At 51.5% G+C, this 16,481-nt stretch overlaps 1 protein-coding gene and 1 long non-coding RNA gene across 3 annotated transcripts; one reads left to right on the forward strand and one right to left on the reverse strand.

The window, feature by feature from the left end:
- The first annotated feature begins 13 nt into the window (after positions 1 to 13).
- On the forward strand, positions 14 to 16,158 carry NUCB1 (nucleobindin 1). 2 transcript variants are annotated; one of them, XM_086353492.1, is made up of 13 exons: positions 14 to 357; positions 490 to 626; positions 4,193 to 4,300; positions 5,521 to 5,653; positions 6,752 to 6,855; positions 9,207 to 9,392; positions 9,659 to 9,749; positions 13,506 to 13,564; positions 13,863 to 13,955; positions 14,046 to 14,138; positions 14,438 to 14,608; positions 15,055 to 15,151; positions 15,266 to 16,158. In XM_086353492.1, the coding sequence occupies exons 2-13, from the start codon at positions 501 to 503 to the stop codon at positions 15,376 to 15,378; spliced, it is 1,374 nt and encodes a 457-aa protein (XP_086209618.1). In that variant the 5' UTR covers positions 14 to 357; positions 490 to 500; the 3' UTR covers positions 15,379 to 16,158. The 2 variants fall into 2 exon arrangements, with proteins under 2 accessions (XP_086209618.1, XP_086209616.1); XM_086353490.1 differs by having other exon boundaries at positions 14 to 101.
- On the reverse strand, positions 3,930 to 5,644 carry LOC147354196 (uncharacterized). Its single transcript, XR_015146255.1, has 2 exons — positions 5,059 to 5,644; positions 3,930 to 4,417 (listed from the first exon to the last, which is right to left on the reverse strand). It is a non-coding gene; the product is annotated as an uncharacterized LOC147354196 (long non-coding RNA).
- Positions 16,159 to 16,481: the final 323 nt, after the last annotated feature.

The raw sequence follows: 16,481 nt of genomic DNA on the forward strand, positions 1-16,481 counted from the left end.
TCGGGTCCTATGCGGGAAAGTGGGCGTGGCCTAGGGGGGAAAACACCAAGAAAGCTCCGGAGGTCCTATGCCAGGAAGACGCCCTCTGCGGTGAAGGAGAGGTAAGGGGCTGGAGGGTCCTAGACTCTTCGGTCCTGGGAAGAAGGGAGGCGGGGGACCGGAGGGCTGGAAAACTGGATCTCGGGGGAGGACCCCGGTACCTCTAGGTCCTGGGAGAAGAGGAGGCTGGGGCCTCGACCTTTGGGTTTAGGCAAAGAGGGGGTCGAGATCCCGGATTCCTGAGTCTAAGCGAAGAGGATGCTGGAAGCCAGGACTCCTGGGTCTGAGGAAGGAAAGGCTGGAGGCTCAGACTCCTAGGTCCGGATAACTAAACGCTTGGGATCTTGATTCTTGGAAGGGGGCGGGGAGCGGCGCTGGAAGTCCAGACTCCTGGGTCCAGGGGAGGAGGAGTCTTGGGACAGACATATTCCACCTCTCCGCCCCCCACAGACCACGCCGCCATGCCTCCCTCTGGGCCCCGTGCAGCCCTCTTCCTTCTGCCATCTCTACTGCTGCTGCGCGCTGTTCTGGCCGTGCCCCTGGAGCGGGGGGCGCCCAAGGAGGAGAATCCCGCGACCGAGAGCCCTGTGAGTGGCCCTGCCCTGCTTGCCAGCCATGTGTTTACAGTGGTACTACAGTTCCCGCTCCCCCGTGGCCCCTGGGTGGCTACGGATGTGGCTTGGAGTTTGCCTGCCATTCTTTGCAGTCCCAGGGCTTTGACGTGGTGAAAAACTTGAGGGCGTGTGTGTGTGTGTGTGTGTGTGTCTGTCTGTCTGTCAGATTTTAAGTCTCTCTCTGACTATGAGGTATGGGGAATCAGGTCAGATTTTAGATAGAAAATCTGCATCCCGCCCCCGGGCCCCTGCCCCCCACCCCACACACACCTAAATCTCTCTGCTCCTTTAAGACGCCCTCCCCTCAAGAAGGAAGCTGGGAAAAAAAAAAAAAAAGATTTCCCAGTAGCACGCTGAGCTGGTGATGTTAGCTAACTGGGGTGTTCTCACTTCAGGGAGCTCATGGGAGTTGTAGTTTAAAGTATGATGGGCATGGGGCATGGAAAATGCTCATTTATTCCAGTGCGTGTCTGTCAAACACTATGAAACCTATGGTCTTAGGGAATTTGGAACTTTAAAAGATCCTCAAGGCCAGTGCCCTGATTCGTGGCCCGAATCCTACAGCTTCCACTAGGAATGGACACGTTACTGTCTCTGGAACAGATCATTCCGAGTTCCTGTGTGTGGTGTGGCAGGTCCCCACCCAGCAGCTGAGACCTTTGCCTTGTGAATTCTCTGCAGATACAGAAGTGCAGCTTGAGTTCCCTTTCCCTTAGTTCATTTAGAGCAAGCCCCCTGCCCTCTCAGACCAGCCTAGCTCACTGGAAAGGCTGGGGCTGCTAAGAATGGACCACCAGCGATGATAGTCAGGGAGGAAGGAGGGATCATTTGAACTGAGATCTGACAGCCTGCGCAACGGCTGTATGGTGGAGGAGAGCAGAGTGAGTAGAAGGACGCAGAGGAAGCCAGTGTGGCTTGAGACAGAGTGAGGGAAGGGGAGACGAGGTCAGAGACGGGCTGGGGCAAATCACACGGGGCCTTGTGGACCGTGGTGGAGACTTTATTCTGAGGTGAATAGAAGGTTATAAATGGCGATGACAGCAGTCATAATAACACTGACAGCTCCTACTAAGTGCTGAAGGCAAAAAGAGAAGGGGGCAGCAGAGGATGAGATGATTAGATAGTATCACCAACTTAATGAACATGAGTTTGAGCAAACTCCAGGAGATAGTGAAGGACAGAGAAGCCTGGCATGCTGCAGTCCATGGGGTCACAAAGAGTCAGACAGGACTGAGCAACTGATCAACAACTAAGCTCTGAGTTAAATATTTAGCGATATTAACTCCTCTAATCCTCATAACAGCCCCTATGAGGTAGGTATTCCTTAACCTTACTTTACAGGTGAGGAAACAGAGGCACAGAGTTAAGTATCTTGACCAAGGACTAAGGTTGCAAGACTTGGCAAAAAAAGGATTTGCTCAGTTAAAATTGAGTTTCACATACACAGTGAATAATTATTAATATAAATGCCCTCCATGCAGTATCCATATTCTGAAAGTTATTTGTTGTTTTAGCTGAAATTGAAATGTAAGAAGGCATCCTAGCAGTTCCACTAGTCATTACATAGCTAGTCATTGGCAGATTTGGGATTTAGCCTACTCTGTGTGGTTGAATGATGGCCCCCAAAGATGTCCATGCCCAGAATCTGTGAATATATGGCAAAAGAGTGTTTGCGGGTGTGATTGAGTTAGGTGGAGAAGTAATCCTGTCTGGTTTGTTTTGTTTACAGAGTATGACTTTACTTTTATGAAACAAAAAAAAACACCTTGTATCTGAATACATATGTCTAGTTGCTGGCATACACAAGGGAGTATCCATGTGCAGAAAGAGTTGCAAAAACATTCCATGCTGCAAACTTTGTTTTTCTCCTTGACACTTTTCACTTTCTTTTTCACAGTTCTGTATACTGTAGTATTTTGTTGTTGAGTTGCTAAGTCCTGTCCGACTCCTTGTGACCCCACAGACTGGATCCCGCCAGGCTCTTCTGTCTATGGGATTTCCCAGGCAAGGATACTGGAGTGGGTTGGCTATTTCCTTCTGTATGTCTGGTACTGTTCAGATGGGCCCAGTGTAACCACAATGGTCCCCTAGAACAGAGAGGCAAGAAGGTCAGTGTCAGAGGCGATGTGATGATGTAAGCAGAGGTCAGAGTGAGGCCAGGCCATAAGCCAAGGAATGCAGGCAGCCTCTGCTGCTGCTGCTGCTAAGTTGCTTCAGTCGTGTCCGACTCTGTGCGACCCCACAGACGGCAGCCCACCAGGCCCTGCCATCCCTGGGATTCTCCAGGCAAGAACACTGGAGTGGGTTGCCATTTCCTCCTCCAATGCACGAAAGTGAAAAGTGAAAGTGAAGTCACTCAGTCGTGTCCGACTCTGTGTGACCCCATAGACGGAAGCCCACCAGGCTCCCCCGTCCCTGGGATTCTCCAGGCAAGAACACTGGAATGGGTTGCCGTTTCCTTCTCCAAAGCATGACAGTGAAAAGTAAAAGTGAAGTTGCTCAGTTGTGTCCGACTCTTCGAGACCCCATGGACTGCAGCCTACCAGGCTCCTCCATCCATGGGATTTCCCAGGCAAGAGTGCTGAAGTGGGGTGCCATTGCCTTCTCCAGCAGGCAGCCTCTAGATGCTGGAAAAAGCAAAGAAGCAGATTGTTCCCTCAAGTCTGCAGAATAAGCCCAGTCCTGCTGAACCAGTTTGGACTTGTGACTTCCAGAACTCTGTAAAAGAATAAATTTTTACAGCTCTAAGTCACTTAGTTTGTAATATTTGTTAGAGCAGCAATAGGAAGCTGTTACACCCATAGCTGGGCAATCTCTTCCCATTTATTTTCCTCAACACGTGTAATGATTGCTACGGTAGACTGAGTTTCTTCTAAAGCCTTACTATGTGTCAGGCTTTTTATCTCATCACTTTTCACTACAGTTCTGAGAAGTAGGGAATTTTATTGTCTGTGGAAGAGTGAGACCCTGGAAAAGAAAAGTGGCAGGGCTAGGACTAGGAGCCTGGGGATTTTTGTCAGTCTTTTTTTTTTTGGCCTTGCCATGAGGCATGTGGGATCTTAGTTCCCCGACCAAGGATTGAACCTGCGCCCCCTGCATTGGAAGTGCAAAGTCTTAACCACTGGACCAGGAGGGAAGTTCTGATTTTTGTCTGTCTTGTTCACTGGCTGTGTTCTCTTGAACAGTGCCTGGGAAATGGTAGGGGCTGAGTGAATGCTTATCGAATGAATGACGGCTTCACTGCTTGCCAATAAATTGCAGTATGTCCACTCTGGGGGCAGTATTGGGCTTGGTGTTTACCCATGTGATTTTAATTTCATCTCCAGCACAGACAGATCTAAGAGGAGGTGAGAGCTGAGGCCCATAGGGTCGGGTAATTTGGGATTACAGAGCAACCGAGGTCACTGGCTCCAGAGCCTGTGTCCCATGGGGCAGATCTCCTGCTCAGGGCTGTGGGGTGGTCTCTGGGTCCTATCTGCAGGGCAGAACCAGAGAGAGGCCCAGGGCTGGCACTGCTACGTTCATCTTTGTTGCCCCAGGACACAGGCCTGTACTATCACCGGTACCTCCAGGAAGTCATCAATGTGCTGGAGACTGATGGGCACTTCCGGGAAAAGCTGCAGGCCGCCAATGCCGAGGACATCAAGGTGCGCTGTGGCTGGTTTCGAGCGCGCTGGGTAGGGATGAGGGGATGCGTGCTCAGAGGGCAGAGTCTGAGCCTGCGGAAGAAGTCGCTTCTCCAGGTCGCACAGCTGAGAAAGGATCTGGGCGGGGAAGACAGAATGTGTGGTTAAGTGTGGATATGGGTGGCCCATGGCTTCCAGTATCAGCTCTACCAGCTGTGTGGCCTCCCTGCGCTGTGCCTCAGCTTTCCCATCTGTAAAGTGGGGCGATGACAGGACTATCTGATGTGTAAAAGACGTGGACCTGCACAGTGGCTGTCTTCAGTTTGTACCCTGAAAGGGCTGGTTCTGTGAGTTCGCAGCAAAGTGCTGTCCACACAGGAAGAATTCAAAACACGGGAGATGCTGCCATCACACACATCTCCTCTAACTCTCACCTTAAGCCTCCAGAGGAACTGGGATTCTCCCCATTTTACAGAGGCGGACCCTGAGGTCCTGGTAGCAGTGTTTGTCCTTCCAGGAGGCCTGGGTCTCAGTCCCTGGACTGACTGAGCCCTGAGCCCATACCCTGCCCCATCCCCTAACCCCTAAGCAGAGTCTCTTGAAAAGAATGCGCGCGCGCACACACACACACACACACACACACACACACACACACACACACACGGCTGCCTCGCTCCTCGCCCTACCCCAAACTCCTTGACCGAGGACTGATGAGGAGGGCAGCCCTGCTCCCCGCAAACCTCCCAGCATTCCTGGGGTTCTCATCTGTCCCCACTCACCTGGACCCCCGGACAATGGATGGGTGGAACCAGAGATCAATGAGCCCAGCCCGTCCCGCTGCCTAGCCAGAGAAACAGCAGTTCTGGAGCCTACCTAGCTTGTTCAAGGTCATACAAGTGCGAAATAACGTCAGAAACGCTGCCACGTCAGAAACGCTGCCACGTAGGCAGGCGGGTTTTGGAGTGGTATGGTGCTGGGTTCCAATCCCAGCCCCTCCCCTCACGCTCTTCTGAGCAAGTGGACGCACCCCTCTGTGCCTTTCCCCCCACCCCCAGAAAAAGACAGGCTCACGCAGCACTTTCTCTGTTTCAGGGACGGGAGTGGGGGGTGTCGTGTGAATCAGCCCTCGCTAAATGTCGATCCTGTTTTGGGGGCTCTGGGGCACCCCAGGAAGGCATCAGAAAGCTTGCAGAAGGCTCCAGAGAAGGCGGCTTGACCAGTGTCCCCTCTCTCCTGGGCAGAGTGGGAAGCTGAGCCGGGAGCTGGACTTCGTCAGCCACCACGTCCGTACCAAGCTGGACGAGCTCAAGCGGCAGGAGGTGTCTAGGCTGAGGATGCTGCTCAAGGCCAAGATGGACGCCCAGCAGGAGCCCAGTGAGCGTGGCGCGGTGGGCGGGGCCGGCGGCGCGGTGCGGGGGCCGGCGGCCTCCCTCCCCTGCGTCTAAGTGATTTGGGCGGGGGGGCGCCTTCGGGGCCTCCTTCTCAAGGCCTTTGTAAAATCTGTGTAGAAGATTGATCAAATTTTCTTCCTACCACAATGTACTTAAAATTTTTTTCTTTTAATTTATTTGTTTGGCTGTGCTGGGTCTTCCTTGCTGGGCAGACCACCGGTGAAAGAGCAAGGGCTACTCTCTAGTTGCCGTGCAGGGGCTTCTCTTGTGGTGGAGCACGGGCTCCAGGCGCAGTGGGCTTCCGTAGTTGCGGCTCCCCGGCTCTAGAGCACAGGCTAGATAGTTGCAGCGATCAGGCTCAGTTGCTCCAAGGCATGTGAGGTCTTCCCAGACCAGGGATTGAACCTGTGTCTCCTGCATTAGCAGGCAGATTCTTCACCACTGAACCACGAGGGAGGCCCCCAGATTTTCCATTTTTATAAGGACTCCTGTCATATGGGATTAGGGCTCACCCTCATGACCTCATTTTAAGTTGATCACCTCTAAAACCCTGTCTCCAAATAAGTTCTGCGATACTGGGGGTCAGGATTTGAACCCCTGTGTGAATGTGGGGGCAAGGCAGTTCAACCCATAAGGAGGCTGAGTATCATGTGCTCTGAAGCCCAGCTAATCTTCATTCTGCCTCTTCTTAGATGGTGACCTAGATGTCCCTTCCCCTCTCTGAGCCTGTTTCCACAACCATAAAGTGAGATAATGGCAGAACCTATGTGAGACTTTTGTGAAAAGTAAATGCATTAATATATTTAATGTGTTTAGGGAGCAGGGCCTGGCATATAATATGTATTTGACACATGTTGGTTATTATCATTTTCAGCATCAGACTCAATTGTGTTCATTGCCTCCTCCAGGAAGCCTTCCCTGATTGCTCCAGGCCCATTCATGCTGTCCTCTGTGACATCCTTCCATGCCCTCTGTGACCTCCTTTAGAGCACATCCAGCCCATCCAGTCCAGGATAGGGATTTTGGAAGAAGGAACATTCCATGAGTTCATGCTTTCCCCCCACTCTTCCCTCTCATCCAGACATACAGTTGGATCACCTGAACCTCCTGAAGCAGTTTGAACACCTGGACCCTCAGAATCAGCACACATTCGAGGCCCGGGACCTAGAGCTGTTGATCCAGACGGTAACTTACAGGGGACCTGAAGGCAGAGGACTGCCCCCAGGGGAAGAAGGGGACGGAGCCCAGGACTGAGCCTGCTCACCCCTGCCTGGTGTTCTCACAGGCCAGCAGGCTGCAGAGGGCTGGTTGTGCCTAAACGCCTTCCCCAGATTCTCTACAGGAAAGCAGAGTTGGGGGGTGGGGGGAGTTGGCTTCACTCACACCTGGATTCAGATCTCTCCCCTCTCTCCTCTGTGTCCTTGTTGTAGGCAAAATAACGGCCCCTTGAAAGACGTTACCTGTTCAGTATATGACCTGATGCGGCAAAAGGGCCTGTGCATATGTGATTAAGCCGAGGATCTTGAGATGGGGGATGAGCCTGAGTTATCCTGGTGGGCCCTTAGTGTCATCAAAAGGGTCCTTATAGGGTTCTCTGGCATCCTAGTTTAGGATTCCAGGCTTTCACTATAAGGGCCCAGGTTTCATCCCTGGTCAGGGAACTGAGATCCTGCCAAGTGTGTTGCGTGGCAAAGAAAAAAAGAAATTGAGTTTACTTCTGGATGTTCCCTGGGGGTCCAGTGGTTAGGATTCTGAGCTTTCACTGCTGAGGGTGCAGGTTCATTTCCCTGATCAGGGCAGCCAAGAAAAAAAGGTCTTTGTAAAAGCTGGAAAAAGCAAAGAGGATTCTCTCCTAGAATCTCCGGAGGGAGCACGGCTTTGCCAGCACTGTAATTGCAGCCCACTGAAGCTAATTTCAGACTCCAGCCTCCATACTGTAAGATGATAAGTGTGTGTTTTTTAAGCCACAAAATTGGCAGTAATTTGTTAGACTAGCCCAGCAACTAAATAGTCCTCATGTGAGAAGTGGGATCCACAACCATGCCTCGTGTGCAAAGCCAAGTGTGGGGCTGGGGAGTGGCCAGGGATACTCAGGCCTGCCCCCGCCTCTGCCTCTCCCTGGCTCACAGCCCTGCTGTAGCTGCCCAGCACCCCCTGGACAGAACCCACTCCCTTCCTCCTAGCCTGAACCTGAGCCTGCTTTCCTGGCTGATTGGAGCGCCATCTAGTGGCTGTAAAGCTAATAGCAGTCATTTGATTGGGTCCATGTCTGACCTCTGTCCCTGAGGGATGTTTCTGCCGCTTCTTTCCAAAACATTCTGGAAACTCTGTGCTTTCCTCCAGCCCCACTGTCATTCTCCTGGTCTCAACCCCTATCATATTGAGAAATAGGCTTCTTGCTTCTGCCTTTCACGCATGCCAGCAGGGTTTCTCAGCACTTTTGGCATTTGGGGCTGAATAATTTGTTGTGGGGCTGTTTGTGCATTGTGTGGTGTTTAGCAGCATCCCTGGCCTCTACCCACTAGATGCCAATAGACCTCTGTGACCAACAATATATGCAGACATTGACAGCTGTCCCCTGGGGACCGCAGTCAGCCCAGGTTGAGAACCTCTGTCTGTTCCCCACACAACAGCTGTATTGGCTTTCTATTGCTGCCATATTACAAATTACCACAGACTCATGCCTTAAAACAACACAAAGGTTTCTCTCACAGTTCTGGAGGACGGAAGTCCAAAATCAGTATCACTGGGCCAAAACCAAAGTTTCTTTAGAGGCATCTGCTCCTTTCTACTTCTAGCTGCTGGGGGTTGCCAGCATTCCTTAGCTTGTAGACACCTCACTCCAGTCTCTGCTTCTACCATCACATGGCATTCTCTCTGTCTCTCTCTGTGTCCTCTCTGTAGACACTAGTCCTTAGAATTAGGGTCTACCCTCATCCAGCAGGACCTCATCTTACCTAATTAGATCTTCAAAGATCCTGTTTCAAAGAAGTCACATTCTGCAGTTCTGTTCACATGAATTCTGAGGTGGGGGAGGGGAGACCCTGGACCACCCACTATGTATTGTTATCTCCAATTTCCAGAGGCAGAAACAGAGGCACAGAGAGAATGAGTGACTTGCCCCAGGTCATACAGCGACTGGGACTTGCTCACATAACAGAGCTTAGATTTGAACCCTGGACAGAATAATTAGAGCCCTCATGTTCTTTACCCTCTTAACTGTACTGCTTTCCATTGTAAGCCACCTCATGAGCTATTCCTTAGTATTTATTCCTCCAAGATCTTGAGATTGTGGAGGACTTGAAACAGGTGAGTTAATGTTGCTATTGTGTAACCATCCTCATCTTTTTTTGAGCAAAGAAGGGAGGCTCTGTGTTATGGGGCAAGAAGTGACATTGGGACCTAAGACCCAGCACAGGTGGAACGGGGAGGGGGGGGGCGGTCCAGATTCAGAGCCAAAGGCCTGGCTATTCAGAGGTTGGAATTAGGAACTGGGTATAGAGGTGAGGTGGGAATGACCAGCTGCCTTTCCCCAGGCTACTCGGGACCTGGCCCAGTACGACGCAGCCCATCATGAAGAGTTCAAACGCTACGAAATGCTCAAGGAACATGAGAGACGCCGTTATCTGGAGTCCCTGGGGGAAGAGCAGCGGAAGGAGGCGGAGAGGAAGTTGGAAGAGCAACAGCGCCGGCACCGAGAACACCCCAAAGTTAATGTGCCTGTAAGAACCCCCATTTATGCCCAGCCCCCACCACGTCCAACTTTCCGAGCTCCACAGGAAAGCAGCTGAAAAATTATAACTCCCAGCAGACCTTAAGGCAGAGCTCCCTTTTAATGTGCCTAGCTACCTCCAGGGGCTGCTGGGAGTTGTAGTTTTTTTGTTTGAGGGGTAAGACATTCGAGGGATGGGGGTAAAGGGTTCTCTCTAGCTTCATCCTGTGGGACCCAGCCTTCTTGCTCATGAGCCCCTGGCTCTCCCTTCCACAGGGCAGCCAAGCCCAGCTGAAGGAGGTATGGGAGGAACTGGATGGATTGGACCCCAACAGGTTTAACCCCAAGACCTTCTTCATACTGCATGGTAAGGTGGGGAGGGAGTCCAGGACCCAGGCTAACACTGAGGTCTGACCTGTCTGGGGCCTGAATGCTGGAAAGGGGTCTCCCTTATGTCATGGGGCTTAAGAATGCTGAGCCCCTCTCCCCTGGTGGTCAGAAAGACCCTGTCACTCCCTGTTGTTGGGGCCAAGATCCTGCATACAAGAGCTGGTCCTTTCTTCTGAGGTACACCAGACTTCTGGGTTGTAAGGACTGATCAGTATCCCTAACAGAGCAAACCAGGCTTGGCTAGGTATGGACCACCCCCGGCCCCCGCCCTACTTCATGGCAGTACAGAAGCCCTGGTCCCCCCGGGGGTCCTATTGCTAAGGAGGGGTATTGGGGGTGGGGGTGCTGAGCTCTAGTTACTGGGCCTCCAAGGAGCCAGGAAGCCCCTTCTGCATGCTAATTCAGGGGCATATTCCCCTTCATCCTCCTCCTGCCTGGAAACATCACCTCTGTATCCAGCCTCAAATTCCAAAACCTCCAAATGACAGGAATTTGACTCTAAATCTGGCCCGTGCTGGGTCTTATATCCTGACGTCACTTTTTTTTTTTTTTAACTGTGCCCTGAGGCTTGCAGGATCTTAGTTCCCTGACCAGGGATTGAACCAGGGGCCCTTGGCAGTGAAAGCGCAGAGTCCTAACCACAGGATGACCAGGGAATCCCCCTGATGTCACTTCTTGCCAGGCCCCCTCAGGTGTGCCCAGGATCCCCACGCAAAAGCTATAGCCTGTCACCAGAGCTTAGCAGGGTCTGATTCATTTATTCAACAAAGGTTTGCTAAGTGACCTCTTAAGGACTGAGTTTCATGGAGACCCTGTGGGTACAGATGTGAACAAAAGAAAGCCTCCCTGCCATCACAGAGCCTGTGACGAGGCAAATACTCTATTTCAGTGAATCAAAGTGACCTTGGAGTATAAGACACACTCGAATTTTATACAAACTGTCCTTTAAACTGACACACCCTCAATGATAAGATACCTCCCAATTTCATGCATGATAAAATATGGGGAGCAAAAAAAGTACATTTTTAGAGTTGGTGAAGTTGGTTCTATTGTAGATGATCAGAGAGTCACATGTACCATGGAAACAACGACATCGGAATTTAGGGTCTACAGATGATTTTGAGATAACTTGGTCTGGAAAGGTGTTTGCTAGATCAGCATTGTCCAGCAGAGCTTTCTCTGCTGATGGAAATGTTCCACGCCTGTGTTGTCCAAGACAGCAGCCGCCAGCCCAATTGCTTTTTTTTTTTTTTTCCATACCACACAGAGTATGGGATCCTAGTTCCCCAACCAGGGATTGAACCTGTGCCCCCTGCAGTAGAAGCATAGAGTCTTAACCACTGGATCACCAGCGAAGTCTTTTTTGAAATGAATGAGGAAGTTTATTAACCCAGCATCCTTTGTTCTTTTCTTTTTAAATTCATTTTTATTGGTGCATAGTTGATTTACAGTGTTGTGCTAATTTCTGCTGTGGCAAAGTGACTCAGTTTCAGCTTTTTTTTTTAGCTTATTTTTTTAAGCTACTTTTCCCACGTAGATCGTTAGAGAGTATTGAGTAGAGTTCCCTGTGCCATACAATCGGTTCTTATTAGTTCCCATGTGTTCCATTAGTTCCCATGGCTATTAATTAAGGACTTGAAATGTGGGTTTTACAACTAAGAAACAGTATAGTGGTGGGGGTGTGCAGTTAAATTTTTAAAATTTTGTAATTGTAGTAAAATACACTTGACATAAAATCTACGATCTTAGCCATTTTTAAACGTACATTTCAATAGGGTTAAGTACACTCACATTGTTATGCAAGTGTTTTCATCCTTGCAAAAACTGAAGCTCTATGTTAATCATCAGTTCCGCATGACCTTTCCCCCAGCCCCTAGTTACTTCTGTTTTCTTTTCTCTATGATTTTTGACTCTTAACTACTTCATAGAAGTGGAATTGTACAGCATTTGTCTTCTTTGTGACTGGCTTATTTCCCTTAGCATAATGTCAAGGAAATGAATTTTTCATTGTATGTGATTGTTGCTCATTGAAATTTCATTTGCCCCGTGTAGCTAGCAGCCACTGGATGGCACAGCACAGCTCAAGAGAGATGACATTTGAACCAAGACCTCAGTAAAGTGAGGGGTTGAGTCTCACAGATACGTGTCTAAATTGGGGACACAGCAAACACAGGCCGGGGAGAATGAACTTGGTGGGTTTCCCAAGGTCACTGGAACAGAATGCTGGAAGAGAAGAATGATGAGAAATGGAATTCCCTGGCAATCCAGGGGTTAGGACTCCGAGCTTTTACTTAGTTCCCCTAGTCGGGGAACTAAGATCCCACCTGCTGAGTGGCTCAACCAAAAGAAAAGAATGATAGGAAAGACTGTTGGGGGGATAAGAGCAGTTCTACAATCAGAGTGAGAAAGCTGGATTTTATTCTGTCTTGAGTGAGACACTGAAAACGGATTTTGAGCAGAGGAACTGACCTCACCTGTCAAGTGTTAACAGGATTCATCTGAGTGCTGGGTGCTGTGTCAAGGACAGGCTGTAGGGGTCGAGGGTCAAAACCAGGATCCAAGTCAGAAGTCATGAGATGCTGATGGCTGGACCATGGAAGTAGGAAAGAGTGATAGGATTCTGGATTCATCTTGAAGGTCAAGCTGGTAGGACTCAGAGATGGACTGGATGAGGACTGTAATGGAACAAGAGAGTCAAGGGTGACTCTGAGGTTTTTGGCCTGAGCAACTGGAAGGAATGGGAGAGAAAAGCAAACAAGATTGGGAGCTGGGTCTGTTCACATCAAGTTAAGAGATGTCTGTTAGACATTTAGGTGGCGATGGAGAGTAGGCAGTGGGATATTCAAGTATGGAGGCAGCTCATGGATGGCATTAAAGTGAGGGAAATCCATCTAAGGAAGTCTGGGCCAATTGAACTCTCCTTATGATGGCTAACGTTCTGTGTGCTGCCCAATATGGCGGCCACTGGCCATTTATGGGTATTGAATGCTTGCCATGTAGCAAGTGGGACTGATAAATTGAAACTTTAATCTTATTTGATACTGATTTAAATTTAAACAGCCCATCTGACTAGTGGCAACCGTAATGGACAAATCTGAATACTTGATAGGAAAGATGACCCTGACCCCTGGGGTACACCAAAGTGTAGAGGTCAGGGAGAGGGCAGGGCCGGCTAAGGAAAATAAGGGCAGCTGGAGAGGAGAGAATGATGTTTTGGGAGCCAAAGGCAGAAAGTCAAGTTAAAGTGCAGGCTAAAGACTAACCATTGGATTTGCAAGATCAGGGTTCCTGGCCACCTCTGTTGGGGCAGTGAGCAAGGCACATATGGCACATTGGCAGGGAGAAGCTTCTCTGGCGATGGGAGTCAGCCCTGGGGTGGTTCTCAGGGAGGTGCCGCTGACACCCCTGGATCCTGGGCAAAGGGGCTGATCCTGTGGCCAGATCACTGGTAGCTAGAGATCAAGTTATTCTGCAAGACAGTGGGCCCACGAATAGTCCCAATGGAGCCTGACCTTCATCTATTCCATTCTTGAGAATGGTTGGGAAAGGGGTGTCCTAACATCAGGTCTGTGGGGCACTGAAGTCTGAAGGCCACCATCCTAACAACCACCCTGCTGTTGCCCGTCCTCTGAGAATAGACCTCGCATCAGCCAGATCTTCTCTAGCAGATCACTTAGGGACTTGACCCACTCTGTGCTTAGTCCCCCAAGAAACCTTGTTGTCTCTTCTTCAGATATCAACAGCGATGGTGTCCTGGATGAGCAGGAACTAGAGGCCCTCTTCACCAAGGAGGTGTGTCTTGTAGGCCGTGGGTGAAAAGGATGCCCATATCAACCACATGTCCCCTTAGGATCCTCAGGATCCCCTAAGGTGCCCCTGGATGTGGGTTCAGGGTGAAAACTACAACTCCCAGCAGTCCCTTGGGCAAAAAGAGGCTGCCAGGAGTGGCAGGGTACCCCAAAGACTGATGGGAGTTGAAGTTTGCTGTGTCTGTGCATGTGGGAGTGGGGGGGGGGTGGTTAGTTTAGCCTGCGAAGGAGCATAACCCTGGACCTCTCAGTACATCCTGCCTTTCACTTGACCCTTGCAGCTGGAGAAGGTGTATGACCCAAAGAATGAGGACGATGACATGCGGGAGATGGAGGAGGAGCGGCTGCGCATGCGCGAGCACGTGATGAAGAATGTGAGTGCAGGGACCTGGGTCGTGGGCGGGGGTGAGATAGGTAGGTGGAGGAGGTCCTGCTCCGTTGCTTACCCTTACCTGGCTCCCCAGGTGGACACCAACCAGGACCGCCTCGTGACCCTGGAGGAGTTCCTCGCATCCACGCAGAGGAAGGAGTTCGGGGACACCGGGGAGGGCTGGGAGGTGAGGACATGGGTGATACTCTGGGTCCTGACTATCCCTCTCTCACAGACCTAACCCTTCCTTCAGGGTCTTTGGCCACTTCGGTTTCTCTCTGGGCCTCCCACCCTCAGCTCTCTGTTCCCCCAACCCCCTGGAATTTCTCTCCCCCCAACTCTGGCCTTTATCCTCTTTCCCTAGTTCTGGCTTAGGTCTCTCCATCCACACGCCTGGCCCAGGCCTCCCCATCTTCCCTGAACCTCCTCCATCAGCAGGGCAAGGGTGGAGTCCCCCTGCCGACGTCCCCTGTTCTCACCCTGCAGACGGTAGAGATGCACCCTGCCTACACGGAGGAGGAGCTGAGGCGTTTTGAGGAGGAGCTGGCTGCCCGGGAGGCAGAGCTCAATGCCAAGGCCCAGCGCCTCAGCCAGGAAACCGAGGCTCTGGGGCGCTCCCAGGGCCGCCTGGAGGCCCAGAAGAGAGAGCTGCAGCAGGTGACTGGCCAGGGAAATGGATCCATTCTCTGATTCCCTGGTGGCCTTTGTCCTGGTGTGTCCACAAGTGGGGAAGGCCTGGGGCCACTATGTTAATCACTGGTAGATCCATGGGTGGCAGCCGCCGCCATCTTGAGTAAGGGCAGACATTGTTCTCATCCCTGGCTGCTGCGCAGCTGCCATGTTGGATAAGGGCAGTGAGGTTGTAAGCAGGAAAGGAGGGGAAGGCCAAAGAGGGAGGAAGCGGCTTCCCTGTCCCAAGGTGTGACACAAGCCATGACAGGTAAGGGAGAACTGGATCTTTAACTAGTATTAAGTCCAACTCTCAGTGAGAGAGGAAAACTGAAGGCCCTAGAGAAAGGACTGGTCCATGACCACAGAGCAGGTTGCCATGGAGACTCAGCATGCTACCGTCTTGCCTCTGTGATCTCCCCCACCCGCTGCAGGCCGTTCTGCAAATGGAACAGAGGAAACAGCAGCAGCAAAGCCACAACAACCCAGCCCCCGGCCCCGAGGGACAGCTCAAGTTCCACCCGGACACAGGTGCTGGCCCGCTGGGCCCAGGGGCCAGGGAGGGAGCTGGGGGCCCAGACTTCCGTGTCTGAGGGAGGAGGGGCTGCGATGTCTAGCCCTGCCATGTTCTCCCTCCGTTTTCAGATGATGTACCCGTCCCAGCTCCAGCTGGTGACCAGAAGGATGTGGATGCTTCAGAAAAGAAGGTCCCAGAACAGACCCCTGAGCCTCCCCAGCTGGATTCACAGCACCTGTGATCATTCCAGGACCCCAACACTCAGGGTTCCTCCCAAGGCTGATGGGAGGGGGGTGGAGTGTCACAATCAACCTCCTCTGGGAACCCGGCCACACTTGTGGCCTCCTGCGGGAGGGGGAACAGGCTGGCTGTTTCCTTCTCATACTGCTGCCCAGGCCCTGTATCTGCCACCTCAGTCTCCACAGCCTTCCAGTCTGTGGTCCCCTCTTTCTGTTCCCCTCCAAGGGACTTGCCTTCTCGTATCCAGTTGAGTGCTCACTGGCCTCAGCTTCACTGAGGGAAGCCCCCTCCCTCCATGGAGGGTCTGCTCACACCTGCCTTTCTAGTTGGTTTGGCCTTGACGCCCAGGTTGTGGCCACTCCAGCATCCCGCATCCCCACAGCTGCTGAAATCCTGCCTGCTGCTCTGGGCCCAGCTTCCGCTGGTCTGTGGGGCTTCAGTGGCCCCTCAACACCTTTCTCTACATTTTGTGGGACTGGCGATGCCTCAAAGATAGTGTCTCCCCCGCAGCTGGGTGTGAGGGCCAGAAGAGTCCTCTGCATCGCTGATCAACTCTGATCCCAGGAGCCCTGACTCTCCTGACCCCTGGTTTCCAGCCATCTCAGCCCCCTCCCTGATGTCATGGCTCCTAGCCCCTTCCTTCCACATCCCCAGAAGGATCACAGAACTGACCCCACCGCAGGATTAGGTTCCAGCCCCTCAGCCTTTCTGGCTTTATCTCACACGGCTCCCTGTTCTGCTCTATATGCTGGTTCCATCCAAATACACTTTCTGGAACAAAGCCATGCCTCTGTTTCTTTGGAAACCCTGTTTCTTCTGAAACTCCACTTGTGCTTCACCTGCCAAAGCCCTCTTCATTAAGAATCAATTCAAGCATCATTTCTGAGAGGCTCCATCGTGGCATCTTTGTCCTGTCCTGATGGGTCTGCTGCCTACACACATGTGCATACCTTCAGTAGAATCCGTTCAGCCACAAGGACAGAAAACCCAAACCTAGGCTTACACAAGAAAGAAAAGTGTATTATCGCCCCAAACAAGAAGTCTCAAAGTAAAGTGACTCCAAAGCCTTCAGGGAACTAGGTTCTCCCATCTGCTAGCCCTGCT

This window comes from Bos grunniens, chromosome 18 (assembly GCF_055505025.1).
Source record: "Bos grunniens cultivar Pamir isolate PY7600 chromosome 18, Bosgru_T2T1.0, whole genome shotgun sequence".
In the NCBI taxonomy this organism is placed as follows: Eukaryota; Metazoa; Chordata; class Mammalia; order Artiodactyla; family Bovidae; genus Bos; species Bos grunniens.